Raw genomic sequence first — 18,007 nt, 5'->3', positions numbered from 1 at the left:
CTATGAAGTAGACTGTCAAGCAAAACACAGTACAACGTAAATATTATTTAGGATTTGTAACTTATTTAACTATATGTAAGCTATTTTGATTTGTCATTATATATTATGTAGTTAATAATAATAATAATTATAATGGGTGCTTTGACCCGCGGCAGGTCTGTGAGTTGAGTTAAACTCCGACTCGAATCAGGAAAGAATAGTGTGAGAGATTTTCCATTGCCATTTCACACCGCAGTGCCCAAAATCGATGTATCTCGATGAGGACTATCGTTTGTCAGTTTTGTGCGACAATCTGCCAAGCCGTTTCTTTGTTATTTGAAAAAGTGTCAAAGTGCGTTTCGTCCACATTTAAGCCACATTTAAACTACCGAATCGATTTTGAAAAATCAAATACTGTTCAAAAGATATTAGTTGGGAATGATACTGATTAGTTTTAGGTGAAAATCTACCGAGCCGTTTTCTTGTAATTAACTGTTGAAAAAAGTTGATTTTTATGGAACTTTTTTGGCGATATATATCATGATCTCCTTATAGAACTTACTGAAATATTACGGTCTTACAACATGTAGTTTAATTTTAAAAATTTATCAAAGTTTTGGAAAATAAGAAGTTTTTTTGACGTGTGTTAAATATAAAATTGGACGATTTACTTGGTATAACGATAGAGTACTTGATCTTAATGGACATATTAAACCATTAAAGTCTTACGGAAACTGGTTCAATTATAAAAATTATTGATTTTTTAAAAATTTGCTCTTTGAAAATATTCCGAGATAACGTGTTCGTTCGTTTTTATACTTTAATCACTCACAAATTAATTTATTTTTATTGATTAGGTCGATTATTTACACACATCGGGACGTTCATGTAACTTGCTTCATTTTTTATCTATGTTTCAAATGCATCATGCATCTATTTAATAAATATCTATTTGAAGGATATTGTTTTTTTTCTCAATACTTCATAGATTTGCATAAATATCAACCAAACAATTATGATTTTGTATCAAAAAATTATTTTATAAATATTATTCTGTTTGTCAAGGTTTCAAAACTTGATTTCTATTGATTTATAAGAAAGAACACTATAGGATACGATTTTACATACAGGTAAATCCATATAATGTTACACAGTATGTAGAGTCTTTTCGGTTATGTAATGCTAATAGTAATAATAATATGTAAGCGTAAAAATTGCTTTATCTAAATATTTTATATACATTGCGTAGCTTGGAAAATTGAAAATCATAATATTATTATTATTTATTGAATTACATGAAAAGTTGAAAGCAGGCTGTGTGAGAATCGATTAACAATTTAAAAACTGTAGTATGAGTTACTAACCAAGTATAACTAAATATTTGTTATTAATTTGAAAAAAATATCTGCTAAATCCTACAGTGGCCATATTACATTAATTATTTTTCGAATATGTTTGACTTATATATTATTTTGAGACAACGCAATTTAATCAACCGTATCATTGGAGGCAGTGAAAAATACAGCTTGGATTAGACTGATATTTTATATTTTTTCTTGAAAATTCATCGTATGAATTTTCTTTGTATGGCGCCTTATTTTTATTCAATTTCATAACCTGTCAGTAATGCTACAGAGATTGTTTTCTTAAATATCAATAAGGTTTAAAATTTGTTATTTATACTTTTAATATATTCATATATTAAAGTGATAAATTCTGTTTCCTACTTAGAGTTTGTTTATCAATCATATTAGGCATATATGTGCTCTTAGTGCGTACCCCACCTTCATAATAACTCGTACGGCAGCCAAATAAGACGCGAGTGAAATCTTAGGCGTAGCCAAGAGCTATTCCTACCCCAGTTTCTTTGTTCCATCCTACAACCCTAATAATCTACATTTTAATTTGACGCGAAAACGCTTTGGATGTGTATTGAATGCTTACTCCGCATATGCTATCTATATAATTATACATTAAAAAGGACCTGTTTTTTTGAAGGCTTATTATTCGTAAGTTGAAAGCGCCGGATTTGGCCCACCCATTCGTATATCATTGTTAGATAGACTTCTACGGGAATAACAAAAGAGAAAATTGGTTGTTATTTCCCGGAGTAATGATTTGCTCATAGATAAGGTTTAGGCTATTTTCTGAGCATTTCTAAATAATTAATTTTATTTTTGGCAATATGTTATGCTGATGTTAAGATCGTAAAAGTCACACAAACATGTTTATTTATTCAAATAAATCTATTTCATAATTTAAAGTATTGATATTGTATTTAGAAATGATCATTTTGTTTTGTTTTATTTATCAATTATGAATACAAAAAAAAATTTAAAAGTTAATTGCTACTGATGCCGGAATAAAGGTAAAATCATGCGGGTAAAATGGTCTACCACCATTATCTCAAAAACAGAAGTTAGGAATTTTTTAACAACAATATTTAAAAGTAAAGGGCAAAAGATGTGGTACTAACTTTAACTTGAATCAGGAAATGTCGCTATCACGACTACGTTTGAAAGTCTATTTATTGGTTATGAACATCTAGTTTAGTTTACGAGACCTTAATATAATTTTTAATTATGCATCTAATTGTTTTATAAGATGTATTGTTAATTTTAAGTTATATTCGGCATCTTTGTTTATGACCTCTAAAATTGATTACATGAGGGTGGGGTAAAAAGGACCAACTAAAACTTTACCCTTACAATGTAAACAATAAAAAATAATAAATAAAAATGTGAATGCAATTAATAATAAACATTTTTACAAAAAATAAATTAAATTAATAGTTATTCCAACTCTGCTGATGGATATTGCTGACAAAATACCAGATCAAGGTTATACACATGTCATCTTTGTCAAAAATGTGCTCACGAAATTTATATTGTGCATTGGTTGAATATTCTAGGTGTTATTTCGTAAAATTCCTTCAAAATTAAAAAAAAAACATTGGATCTGTTTGTCCCTGTCTGTCCTATTTTACCTCGCCTATGGCGTAATATGCGATAAATTACCAACTTTAGGAAAACAGTTGAAATAATACATTTCTATAATTAGGAATTAACTGGGAATTTTCCTGAACATAGTTTGATAGTTGTTTGCTTGATGAGCATTATGTATTAGGATGTAGTTCATTTGTTTTCAAATTATAATTACTTAAAGTCAAATTAGACCTTTGTGCCCCGCCCTATCCTATTGATGAAACATAAAAACAAAATCGAAACTAGAACGTTTGGTATTTAGCCTTGAAGCAAGTTACATGAACTTCCCGATATGTGTAATTAATCGACTTAATCAATAAAAAATAAATTAATTTATGAGTCATTAAAAGTATTCCGAGTGGAATTATTACACACATTTGAAAACGAACGACCACGTTAACTCGGAGTATTTTCTAAAAACAAACTCTCAAAAATCAATAATTTTTATGAAAACATAAAATCAGCGAGTCGGATTTTTTTATGAAAACATAAACTTCTCCTTCGGGAAGTTAATAAAACTGATATATGTCTTTAGCAGCCTTTTAAAGTCTCTCTCATTAATAGTATTAATAATTTAATGCTCTGCAAAATGTACTGCCTAAAATTTAAGTTTTGTTAAGCCCAATCTACATAAACTATTACTGTATATGCTATAAAATGCATAATTAGAAGAAAAAAAATCAGTTTTGTAACATCTATAACAAATGTATACCTTTTGAAACTCTCATGAGAGCAAATATAAGTATCCTACGATAACATGTTACATAACACCTCTCATGAGATCAATACAAGACATTTAGAACATTAACAACACCTCTTTCCATCTCCGATATGATAATATCGAGAGTGTATGTCATTACATATATTTTAATATTTATTCGTTTCCATTCTGTATGCGAAATGAAAATGCGAAAAATTCAATTTTCAAATTGAACATCGCTTGTGCTGCATATGACCGGAACGGCCATCTTCTGCGCACATTTTCATTTCAGCGTCCCTCTAATCATACACGGGCACATGTAAACACATTTAGCTATGCATATGTGATATTGGTCTTTAGAGCCGGATCTCACAAGTTTCCATGGAAACCTGACTCTTTCCTCGTACACATTCTTATTTTCCATATGTGCCCGGCATATTCAGATATCACGGGGCGACAGCATACTTTGCGAGTATAATGTGTTAGACACCTTGGTCTTCTATATTTTCAAGAAAACGTATAGGACGAACCGACCTATAGGTATATTTTATATGCTTTACATACATGCATATATTACTGACGTACTTTGTTGAATTTTGTAGCCTGTTCCCTTTCTCTTACGTTAGCTGAAGGCTCCCTTAAAGTAAATGCGTCTTCGAGCCGCGTATGCGGAACGGCGCTTAAACTGTTATTATATTCATCTCAATGTGTTTTTCTTTTTAGGGATGCTTTTATGTATTTGACTATATAATGGAAATAGACTTAACTCTTGAATGGCCATAAATAAACCGGTATGTGAATTTTAACTTCTATTGAAAAAACTAATCGTGATAATTAGCATGCATTTTTAAACTGTGTGTAAAGATGATATTAAAGCATTTATAGTTTTATAGAAAATATTTATAGATATTGCAATTTCTCCGAGCTTTGATTGAGCTTTAATATTCATTGACAACTATTGCACCTTAAAGTAATCGCATAAACTAACTTCATTTCGCACATAACTTCTGCTTACGAACGCTAAAATTCGAAAGTTTTAGACAAAATAACCAAAGCATAAAAGAGTATATACCATATATTTTACTATTAACATCAGCAAAAGTTTTTAATTAACACTATTAATAAATTTAGTAATTCCAATATATATTTTAATTACCTACTATTAACAATTTTAGATGGCTTTTAAGATTAGTTTTCACTTTTTACTTTAAAGAACTTATTAAATAATCATGCTTAATCACTTCTCTCAAATTTATTTGAGCCCTCTACTAATGAGATGATTAGTATTAGGATATTAATTTTCCGTAGGGTAAGTTATTGTAATCGTTCAAAAATCTAAATTGAAAATTTTTGCATTTCTCGACGTTTTGAAGGTTTCTGAACATTTTGGCATACATCAGAAAAAATGGATGTGTGTATGTATGTATGATACAATACGATTTAAATGGTTCAAAAAACATTCGATTCCTATTGATAGGGAGATGTGCTGAACAGTTTTTGGCAAAAGCAGTTACGGAGATAAAGAGCAAAGAGTGCAGAAAATAGAAATCGAGTTTTTAATATACGTTTTTTAATAAAGTTTTAATATACTTTAAACAAATAATTTCAACTTTGCAATTCAGTTTATATAATTCTTATAAATATCAGACAATGTTACAGTATTTACTTATAATAGTCTATTTGAAAACATTTAATATTTCTCGAACATTTCGTTACGGTACGGAAAGTTCCAGCAATTTGCCTTAAGGCATGATGCCATACATCTCACTAGTTAATTCTGTAATTAAATTTATTTGCATGATTTTGTGTTTTTATGTTTTACTTAGTAAAAATAATATTTTGGCGTTTCATTAACTGATTAAGAAATATTCTCAAGTCAACCTTATTTTTTTCGTTCTTGTTATTTAATAACAATCAAAACATTAGTTAAATTCTGTGAGTTGGTTTGATTGAAATTTATGAAACATAATTATAGATAGTAGTTACCCCAGTGGATATGTACTATTAGATGCAATTTAACTGGATCAAGTTAATTGGCCATATTTTTTCATTTTTCTCGATTCTGGTGTAGGAGAGAACGAGTGAATTCGAGTGATTTTCTAATTTTTGATGATGATTAGTCAATCTTGTTTTCAAGAAGTCCTTATTGTATGGCAGCTTCAGATCATTATGCAGAATTTTATTGCTCGCGAACCAGGGTGTACTTCGAAGTAATTAATCCAATTGTTAAAGCATCTTTTAAAATAATTTAAATTTTAGCGATTTTGCTTAGTGATCCTATTGATCCAAAGCGGTGTCCGATGAGAAATAAGATATATAGTGATGAATCTGGTGAATACAGTGGTTGTCCCATGACATTTTGCGAGGTTTTGGTCGAAAAGCGTATATGAAATGAACCTCATGCGACGGTGCCTTATCATGTCACGAGATCCATTGTTTTTCTTTCCACAAATCGGGACGTTTTTTATGCACAATATCTCTGAAATTCCGCACAACTCCCAAATATCCTTTAGTTTCCTTAGAACCATCTGCAACGATTTCTGAGTGCACAACATCACTATAATCAGACAAAATCAGCAGCATGTCTTCAGATTTTGACTGACTTCGACGTGGTCAAAGGTTGACTGGGTTCATTTACCCATATTTCATGATGCGCTTAGGTCCAAATTTACTTGTCCTAGCATTTTTCAGCCACCTTCTTTCGGTGAAGTTTTTGAAGAAAGTTCAACTCTCGTGGAATGTGTCTAACAGCAAAGTGTCCCGTGCCCAATTTGATGGTGTAGTTGATTCGATAGATACGATAAATCGAACTAACTTCCTAGAGCCTAAATAATGGTTTTCCAGTACCATTTTGTTGACTTTGATGACGTTTTCATCTATGCAAGACATTTATTGACGCACTTGCCAGAAGCTTTATGTGTCAATTTTTTTAGCTTTATGTAACATTTTTTCCATTGTAAAAATCGTCCAACACCCCTGTAGTAATTGAATGCAAATAACAAAAAAATGGACAGATGATCAAATTTTGCACTAATATTAAGGACAGTTGTGCTAACATTTTAACGAAATAGGCACCATTTTTAAATGAGCAATTTTTGGCATTTTTAGTTGACAACGGCAATTCCCAGTATTTAGTTTATATGAATACATTTTATTCTAATATTGTCTAGTGTTGACAGAATAATATATTAGAACTTCATTAGTACCTGATGAGCTGTTGTGATAATACTTCTGAACTACGTGAAGGCAAAATTATGAATTAATGCATCAATACTAGTAATCATTTAAATTTTTTTTTGTTTTTTGATTTCTTGGATTATTTGCACCCATTCCTTCAAGTAATAAATAGTAAATTCCTTGAAGTGGCCGAGATATTAAACCAAAATCTACTCCACGGACGTTTAGAAATGACTTATAAACATGTTTTTATCCATATTTTTTTATTATTGATATTTATATTATTTTTTTTATATTTTGATTCATATTTTTTTATTATTTGAATTCGGAATCTTCGCGATTACAACGCTTCGCCTCCGAGTTTAAAATATTTTTAATAGTTTATCTCGCCCATTACTGATAGCAACAATTTTTATATACTTTTATGACATTATAATATACAATCATCCGAATGAAATTATGTGATTTTAATTATTTTATTTTTATGCGATTTTGAACGCGATAGAAGCTATTACTATTATTCTACTAATACCGCCGTCCAGTTGCGTTATTAAAATATCCTTTAATCACCTTCAATAATAGAAATGACGTTATATAAAGCATGTAAAATATAAACATGAATTTCTGCGATATCTGCTGCATAAGAAAGCGCATTATTTCATCTTTACGCCTCCTTTTACTTTTATTCTCGACTATCACCTTAAGCATGCCGATGTAGCGATTCTCTCTTGTTTAAAAATGCTTGAAACCGAGTTTAAAATTATTACGTTACATGTCACAAACCTCAGTGAATGTGCTCATGTTGTTGAGCTCTTGGGATTTGCGCCAATTTTTTTCATTCGCCGCGAGCTTTGCTGAAAAACGCACTGAGATATTATGAAAGCGCGAAAGAAATTTTACATTGATTTCGAGTTGAATTTTTATTACGATTTAAAATAAATATCGGTTGTAGTAATTTTCTTTTTACATATATATATAATATACTGATTGGTTATACATGTCTATAATATATACCACACGAAATAAACAATTATTATTTTGAAATTAATTTTATTTTGAGTTAATTACATACATAACATATATGTTAAGAGTATAAATTGGATTGCATTATATGTTGGAGTATAAATTGCTCTGTTGAAAATTTTAGGAAATTTTCACAATTTATTAAAATCATGGAGAATTACACAATTAAAATAAATTAAAAATCATAGGTTTGCTAATAAATGCTCATGTGCTAATATATTTACTATTTGTAGTTAAATGTACATATGCATTTTCAGATAAATTTTCAATAAACCAATTTAAAAATTATTTATATTTTTTTCATTTTTTAGATTTTTGCGAAATTGTTCACTTTAAAAATTCCTTTCTAAAGAATCTGAAGGGAAAAAATATTTTGTCTATTTTTGTTTTATTTTCCAGACTACTTCTTATTATAACAATTATGCACGACACCAATATATTTGATCCAAAGTTAGTATCACTTATTTATTTGTCTTAATATTTTCATGTTTTATCATTTTTCTTTCGCTTTATATAAAATAGAACAATGATGCACAACAGGTTTTTCTTGATTTTTTCAAGAGGAAAATGACAAATGTATTTCATACTTCTCTAGCCTATAAAAAGTCTATAACTTTATTGATGTTTCTTGAGAAAAGTGTTTTTTCGAAAAATATGCATACACTAAATTTGTTTATTTAAATCAGTGTTTCCCAACGTGGGGCGCACGCCCCACCTGGGGCCAATTTGTAATTTCAGGGGAGCAATTTGAAAATTTTGGTGATTTTAATGTACTGTAGTATCGGCAAAACATTTAACAAAAAAAAAAATGCTTCTTAGATTTAGAATAATAAGGTGTCCCGGTTTGGCTGCGACGGTTTTAGTTTTCAATCTTGCTTTCCTGTTGCCGGAATTATGTTTTTTCTGCCGGGTTGACTTGACTTTCTAAAAAGTTTAGCTTGAATTAGATTTTTTCTCATTACTTACTTTATAATAAAATTACAACTACCCATTTTAATCTGAAAATGATATATGCAATAAACTTTATATAAATCTAACAAAAACATTATGAAATAATGTTAAAAAAATTTTTTTTTTTTAATTTTTTTTTTGAAAAAATTTTTTTTTCTTTATTTTGACATATTTTGGAAGATCTGAACTTTTTTTCGAAGCAATCGTACTGCTTTAACTGCATAGAGACAAAATATGAAGCGCGTAAGCGCCGCGTCGCTGTCTAACGGATAAACATTGGTACGGAACCCATAGGAATGTAAACAAAATTTATACTTATTGTTAAAATCTCTATAAAATATCTGACAATTTGATGTGCATAAGTCTAATGATCATTTTTGACCGCCAAATGGCATTTTTTTACTTTTTTCATTAGAACTCCGAAAACGCTAGACCTGCCTTCATGAAAATTTGATAAGTTCTTCATCTTGTCAATAGAAGTAAAATGTTTTCTGAATTATTAAAACCGCACGCTCCGTTCTCTTAAAAACTGAGTTACCGTTTCCGGCACTTTTTGCCCCGTATCTTCGGAACGGCTAGACCTGCCTTTGCCAAAAACTAATCAGCACGTCTCCTTATCAATACAAATCGAATGTTTTTTGAATTATTCAAATCAGTCGATCCGTGTTCCCGAAATCGTCGACGAAAATTTGTATCCGACACACATACATACACGCACAAACACACATACATCCATTTTTTCTAAGGTATGCCAAAATATTCAAAAACCTTTGAAACGTCGAGAAATGCAAAAATTTTCATTTTCGATTTTTTTGCGATTACTATAACTTGTCCTACGGGAAGTTAACAATAGTTCCGGTACGGAACTTAAAAAAATGAAAAAAAAAACTTACTCAATATTAAAGTCTCTATAAAATATCTAATAATTTATTTAAAAAACTTAAATTTAAATTTAAAGAGATTTAAATATCTAATAATGTCTTATGTCCAATGATAATTTGTGACCCTTAAATGGCAATTTTTGAACTTTTTTCTGGATCTCTAAATCTACGCGACTCGGCCTCCTAAAAATTTTTATTACTTCTTCACACCATCATACCAGTGAATTTTTTTTTTTGAATCATTCAAATCGGTAGCTCCATTCTCTTCCAAAGTTGAGCTCATTCCAAATTGAGCACCGACTGAATTGCTGTTTCATGTAGGTTTTGCCCAGTATCTTTACGGGGCAAACGACTGGACCTGCCTTAGCCAAAACATTCACATATCCATTTTTTCTAAGGTATGCCAAAATGTTCAGAACCATTTGAAACGTAGAGATATACAAAAACAATATTTTAGATTTTTTGTGATTACTATAACTTACCCCACGGGACGTTAAAAGAGTTTTAATAAATATCATTTGGCATTGAGATTTTTTTTTTTTTAATTTCAATATTTATTACAACTGTTAAATAATTAACATCTAGTAGTATTGATAAATAATAACAAAAATTTAAATAAATAAGAGTGTAAAGGATAGAATTTACATGAAAATAATATCCGTAATAGGATGATTTAATATAAAATATAAGCAAATAATAATAAAAATAATATTAATAAATAATATAAATAAAATTTCAGAATAATAAAATAATACTAGAAAAATAATAAATTATAACAAAATAACAATAATAGAAATAGTAAGATAATAATAATAATAACTGAAATAATTTTTTCACCATCTATCACAACAAGTCTTGTATTGTAATCATAAGATTTTTTAATAAGAGCGTCTACGTTTATGATTCTATGATTTTTTCTCTAACAGTTTGGAAACAGTTTGTCCCGCGGATCCCTGGGTGCTCCACCGGCTATATGGAAATTGCGAAGTGCTCGCGTTAAAATATCTGCACACACGCAAACGCACACTTCCGTGTGTGTTCACATATTATTATTCCCGTCACATGAGGAAATAGCGCGATTGATTTTTTTCTCGCGAACGTATCTCAAGGATGAAGTTGTTAAAAAATAATTTCGATATTTTATTTACTTTTTAAAGAAAGCTTAAATGTAAATACATGCGAATGTTTGCCAGAGCAGAATTAAAATCGAAGCATTTTCACGATATATTGAATTGTGCAAATATTTCGGAATTATGGTTTATTTAGGTTTGATGTGAAATCTTTAAAAGTTTGATGATACAAATATATTACGATGAGTTCTTCTCAAAATGAATTTACTTTAAAGACTTCAATTGCGAGAATATTATTTGCGTACATCGTCTAAAGGATTTGATATTGATGAAGTTCTAAATAAATGATTTTCGATAAGCAAAATAAACTTTGAAACATATTTGTATAACGCGATTACTAGCATGTTTTTATTTAACATAATTTTTAACTAATTTAATACTTTTAGTTGGTTAACTAGGAATTAACAGCCACTGAATACTACTTTTTTACTGTAAATCCTATAAATAAAAAATACGGCTAAGACTTATAACAAATTCGTCTATGTTACTAGAACCCATTATTTCAATAGTAGGCCAATTTATTATCTTTAATTAATTATCAAACTAGTGGCGTAGGGCATCGTGCCTTAACGCAAATTGCTGAAACTTTCAATAAAAATTGATCAATGATTTACCACATTTGTTTTATACATTTTCAAATGGATAATTTTATTCCTTTGAATTTTTATCATTCATAAAATATACTGTGAGAATCCTATCGCTCAAAGCACTTGAGAAAGTTTACATTAGCAGGAGGTGGATGAATGAATCCATCTGAGGATATATTTCTTACGATTAGAATACGCATTTTAAATATATGCATTTTGAAACTGTATTGTAAATTTAAAATTTATATTTGAAGTGTAAAACTGATATTTTTGAAAATTTTAACTTTCCGCAGGGTAAGTTATTGTAATCGTCAAAAAATCGAAATTGAAAATTTTTACATTTCTCGACGTTTTGAAAGTTTCTGAACATTTTGGCATACCTCAGAAAAAATGGATGTGTGTGTATGTGTGTGTATGTATGTATGGATACAACTTTTCTTTCACGTCCAGCGGTTTTGAAGATACAAAGCTAAATGTGCAAAAAAGGCAGTTTTTGAGAGAACCAAGCGTCCGATTTGAATGATTTAAAAAACTTTCTGCTTGTTTTAACAAAATAATTGCTTTTGGAAAAAAAAATTTCGTTCAATTTTATTTTTATTTTTTTTAAATTTTTTTTAATAATATTTTTTTGTATATCGAAACTAATTTAGATTTCAATTGTAATTCTAACGTTCTAATGTACTTTAAACAAATATTTTTAACTTTGTAACTCAGTTTATATAATTCTTATAAATATTAGACAATATTACGATATTTATAATAATCTATTTGAAAAGATTTAATATTCCTCGAACATTTCGTTACGGCACGGGAAGTTCTAGCAATTTGTCTTAGGGCACGATGCCATATACACCACTAGTTAACTATATTTTTGAAAATTTTGAATTTTTTTTCGGAAAATTTTGAAATTTGCTTGAACCATACAAGTAAACTTTAAAAATTAAAAACTGAACAAAGTTGTAACAAAAAAATTAACACTCATTTTTAAAAACTTGTAAACAAAAATCTGATAATCTGATGTGCATATGTCTAATGATTATTTTTGACCAAAAGATATCATTTTTTTTACTTTTTTCTCTGTATCTTAGAAACCGCTAGACCTGCCTTACCAAAATTCATCAATTATTCATTTTGACATTACAAGTAAAATGTTTTTTAAATCATTCAAATCGAATACTCCGTTCTCTCAAAAACTGAATTACCGTTTTTGGCACTTTTTGCCCCATATCTCCGAAACCTTTCTTCACCAAAAACTAATCAGCAATTATCAAACTTTCATATCAATAGGAATCGAATGTTTTTTAAACCTTTCAAATCGGTTAATTTGTGCGCCCGAAATCGTGGTCGAAAAATTGTATCCAAACATACATACATACACACATACATTCATACATACATACATAATACACACACACACATATATCCATTTTTTCTGAGGTATGCCAAAATGTTCAGAAACCTTTAAACATTGAACGTAAAGATGTATACAAATTTTCATACAAATTTTTTCCCGATTACTATATCTTACCCCACGGGAAGATAATTAATATCTATTTTAAGCAATTCTATCCTAGCATGTGTATATGTATATACAAAAATTAATTTAGATAATTATTAAGCATTGTTATATGAAATTATTTCAAAATTCTATTTTTTAGGTGGCTTCATCGAGGTTCTATGTTCGTGTTTTCGACAAATCAAATCGCAAGCCTTTTAAACGCTGCTGGATATTACGAAAATCGATTTACTACCGGTTCCAAACAAATCGGAAAACCTCTTGAATTAAAAACGAAATATCAAGATAAAAAAAATTACAAGATTGTCGCCAGTCAGAATACTGAAACGTCTGAGGGAGAAACATTGCCAAATGATCAAGAAGAATTTACTTCTGGGACTGTTAGTAAATTTGCAAATTTGAAAAATATTGAAATATCAGATACTATTTTCCCTGTCAAGGGCCGTTTGTTGGATTTAGGTGCTGGTGATGGCGATATAACGGCACGAATGGAACCATTATTTGAAGAGATTTCAGTTACTGAAATATCAACTACTATGCGGAATCGTCTTGCTCAAAGAGGCTACAGGTAAATGTGAAGACTACATGAATATTAAAATTACGAATTGCAATTCGAAGTAATTTTAAAACTTATTTTTATAATTATTGTAGAAGTCACAAAAATAGAGTTTAAGGTTTTCCACAAAAATATATTTTATCTTATATATAAAATTCTCCTGTAATGATGTATGAGAATATACTTCTCCTAAAGGATTATTGGGATTTTGATAAATCTTTCTTAAGTTTGTTAAGGAATATTTTTAGGATGTACCTATGTGATTATAAAAATATAGAAATAAATGGAAAAAAATGAAAAAAACCGGCATGACATTGTTTAACTTTGAAAATATTTGAGACATTGTTTGGCATTGAAAACAAATGCAAACTGTCATCTGCCAAAAATTTCAATTTACTTATGAGCCTAGACAATATTAGAATATGTATAATAAATTCATGTTTATGAATAAGAAAAATGAAATTTCTACATTATTATTTCTAAAATGCAGCTGAGATGTGAAAGAAATTAAAATAATATAAGATACAGTGTATGCATGGCAGATTAAATGATACACATATAAACATGGTTTGACAAATTAATTCACTTAAAATATGAAATGAAGTAATAATTAGGGACATCTACCTTGAATGCGACGCATGCGAAAAATACAAGCGCACTCGTTAGGGGGCGCCAACACAAGATTCGGACATGAAATCTTCAATATAGTTTTTTTTTTTTTCAATTTAATTCAAGAAATATATCAAATTAAATATAAAACTTCAATTTTCAATACAGTGAGGGAATTGAGACTCATCATTTTATTTAAAGCAGTACATTTAAAATCGCTCGTGAAGAGTAATTTAAAAAACAATAAATATTATTTTCAAGTTAACGGTAGATATTAGTATAGGATATTGAAAAATTGTAGACGTGGGTACAGGACAACGTCTGTCGGGCCATCTAGTACTTGTTTAAATATCTATTATGCTTGAACTACACAAGCCATTTTAAGCATTATTAAAATTATAGAATTGTATACAACAATTTCATTATTATTATTATTATGTTTATATTTTAATTCTTATTTGTGATTAAACTAATTTTAATAAAGAGATTTTTTAGTGTACTAGCATTTTCACATGTATTAAAGTAGACTTTCGATAAAACGCCAAAACAGTTCTGATACTTTTAATTTCACATTTAAAACTAATTGAAGGGTTTTGAAAATTGAATTTAAAAATGTAATTAACTTAATGTAAGGTAATATTAACTTAAATTTTTACATACAGTTTCACATTTGGTAAAGATTTTATTAGATGAATATTGATTCTTAATAATACGTACAATTTTTTCCAAGAGTATTAGGATTATTGCATCAGGAATGCAACTAGTAAGTAAATATGATATTAAATTGGTAAAAATTATTTCATAAAATATATGAATTTTCTTTAACTGATAGAAGCATCTAGAAATGCATATTATATATTTTAACTACATTTTTCATTTTTCTAGTGTTTTAGATGTAAATTCATGGGCATCTCATCGACCTTATGATATGATTTCATGCCTAAACCTCCTAGATCGTTGTTCGAATCCTAAGACTTTGCTCCAGGAAGTTAGATCAGCCTTGTCGCCAAACGGATTAGTGCTAATTGCTTTGGTCCTTCCTTTTAGGCCATATGTTGAAAGAGGTACTACTTTAATTAAAGTAATATTCCAATTTTATTTGCCATCTGAACCAGGTGTTCTCTATCAGATAGTATTTATAATGTCTATAATAAATAGATAATACATAAAAAGAATTGAAAATTTGTGACCTTCTGTATCTAAAAGTAAATGTATACACCTTTTAATAATATTGTTCAATATCAATGGGTAAAAGTAATGATTTTCTATCATTTTCATATGATTGCATCTTTTACTGATTATTCGTAAAGTTAATTTAGTCGGAGGAAAATATTCCAACTTTGTAACTGAAACTTCGATTACTCTATTATGTAATACATATTTATTATTATTGTTAAGTTGTTTAGTGGTTTAAGGCAGTGATTCCCAACCTTTTTTGGGCCCCGCTCCACATTGTGGTTTCTAAAGGTCTCCCATAATTTTTTTTTTGTTCCTGAAAAAATGTGAATGATAACTTTCAAGATAAAATCACTATTAAATTGTTATTAAACATAATAAGTAAAATTTCGGAATGAGTCAAAAAAACGAAGAATTTGTTTAATGCGATACTTAAGCTTGCATGCTGCATAAAGATTTTATATTAGGTTCTAACTTACAAAGCTTCAAAATCAAGTTTACAAGTTGTGTTATTTCAAGTCTATTTCTTTTTTATCAATAAATTATAGAATTTTTTTGTATATATCATTACATTTGAGCATTTGGTTTCAGTTTCTTAACAAAGCCTGAGTCTATACTTAACTAGTTGTTAAAACGAAATTATATCTAATTTTTATTTATCTTCTTTGTTAACTAAGTAAGTGCGCATTTTTGTTAGAAAATCAAAGACAATTTTTGCCTGGAATTAAATAACTTTATTCTGTAATGCATTGACCATTTTGAACGATGACCTTTTGTTATCTTCCAAGAAGCATCATTATCCCACGTTTATAAAAATTCTAGTCTATAAAACTTTTTATTAGTAAAAACTGAATTAGACACAATCTTTTTGTCTAATTTGTTTTTTTTTTAATTCAAGAGTTTTAATCAAATGATTCATGGTCAGGTCTATTTGGTGGATGTGGAGAAACATATTTAGTTTTATATAAGCAGTTTATCGCACATATCATTTTAAGTTTGTAATAGTAATAAATATAATTATGATTTATACCCGATTGATCTTGTACATTTGGAAACTGCCATTAAGGTGTCATTGTAATTTTTAACCAAATGAATTCGTTGCGTTATGAATTTTATTATTTTAATTACATTTTAATTTCTTTGATATCAATTTCTAAGCGAATAATATTTTCAATTGATTATTATAGGTACCAAAGATCATCGGCCGCTCGAGTATCTCGATATTCAAGGATTAACATTTGAGCAGCAAGTTGAAGCATTTTTCGTGGAATTAGAGAAATTGGGTTTTGAAGTTAGAGCATGGTCCAGAGTGCCTTATTTATGTCATGGTGACCTAAATCAATCGTTTTATCATTTAGATGATGTACTTGTTGTAGCAAGCAAATTTGAAGATAAATTATGATTATTATGTTATATTTTTATATTTAATCAATAGTTTAATATTATGAAGCATTTCGAATTTTTGCACCACAAGTATTTTGAGCTGCATCTCATTAAGTATATTATGTTGTTAATGTTTACAATGTTTATTTTTCTAAATATAAAAAAAATATTTTTGTACAACTTTTATCAAATAAAGAAACTACGTTCAAGTTGATTTCTTTTGTCATTTTTCAACAGTATCCAAATTTCAATACAAAATTCTAATGCAGACTTACTCGGAAAGAAACACACAAAGATAAAATGCCGACATATTTTACTGAAGATGAAGAAACTAATTGGAAAACTATGTAGAAAATCTAAACCTTTAGAAAAAAATGCACTTGTAGAAAACTATTATCAAACCCATTTGGTTTGGTATGGCGTAGAGGTCTGAAGATGTGCTTCCAAATCACATGCATTCACGATTAAGGAAAAGTTGTTCGAAGAAATAGAATCAGCAGGATTCAGATCCATCCGAATCCAAAAACATGTGACTTCACCCAACTGGTTGTTTCAACATAAACAAACAATATTCCATTTATTAAACTTACTGTAAAAAAAAATTACTGCCGTTTTTCTTACAATTTATCAATTGTCATTGTTCAACGTAGTTCATAGAAATATCTATGAACCTAATATTTAAGGTTACTAAAAATATGATAAAGTTCAAGAAAAAATTTGGTATAAATAGAATTTTGCCTCAAATCAAATTGCATGAACTTCTCTATATGTATAAATTATTAAATAGACTCATTTTATAAAATTTGCCCTAATCAGGCCCACGCTTATTTTTTACCCATTTTCAAAACCGTTCATAGTCGTAGCTTTACTTTAGATACTCATTCAGTCTTATCATTAGATTTACCGTGAATTTATACGAGAAACCGTCCACTTCCAAAGATTACTACCACAAAATCGACATTGATTGTACTAATGCGTTATTTTACTTTGTTTTCTGTATTTTTCCATTTTTTCTTTATTTAATAGTTTACTGACAATATCTTCCTTAAGTGGCCAATGTACGAGCTTAAAAAGCCATCAAAAAATAAATAAAAACAAAAACTTCCATAAGTTTTCGTTTCGTCTTTTTTTATTACTAGTTATTTTTTACTATCTTGATTTTTTTTTGTTTAGTTCAGCTTTATTTGTATTATCATAAGCTTTTACCTTGATACAATGCATTTGATGCTCTATTCAAAAGCTGATATGGTTGGAGTCAATTTTGTTTTAACTATGTTTTTGTACTTACTAGAAGCTGGGCGTTTCTGGAGTCGGAAAATATTGTGGTAACTTGTTCTGTAAGTTTATGGCGAGAG

At 28.9% G+C, this 18,007-nt stretch overlaps 1 protein-coding gene across 1 annotated transcript in view; it reads left to right on the top strand.

Annotated features, from left to right (window-relative positions):
* LOC113388067 (methyltransferase-like protein 9) overlaps window positions 1–16,671 on the top strand; it is a 120,284-nt gene extending 103,613 nt beyond the window's left edge. Inside the window, exons 3-5 of the mRNA XM_026625477.1 lie at window positions 13,071–13,496; window positions 14,979–15,157; window positions 16,457–16,671. Coding sequence (XP_026481262.1) covers window positions 13,071–13,496; window positions 14,979–15,157; window positions 16,457–16,671 — 820 coding nt within the window. The remainder of the gene's footprint in view (window positions 1–13,070; window positions 13,497–14,978; window positions 15,158–16,456) is intronic.
* Window positions 16,672–18,007: the final 1,336 nt, after the last annotated feature.

This window comes from Ctenocephalides felis, unplaced genomic scaffold (assembly GCF_003426905.1).
Source record: "Ctenocephalides felis isolate EL2017-DRISC unplaced genomic scaffold, ASM342690v1 CF-g0.4_SCAFFOLD_03572, whole genome shotgun sequence".
Lineage (NCBI taxonomy): Eukaryota > Metazoa > Arthropoda > Insecta > Siphonaptera > Pulicidae > Ctenocephalides > Ctenocephalides felis.
Note: the sequence above shows the minus strand (reverse complement) of the source record. Positions and strands in the feature narration are given on the sequence as shown.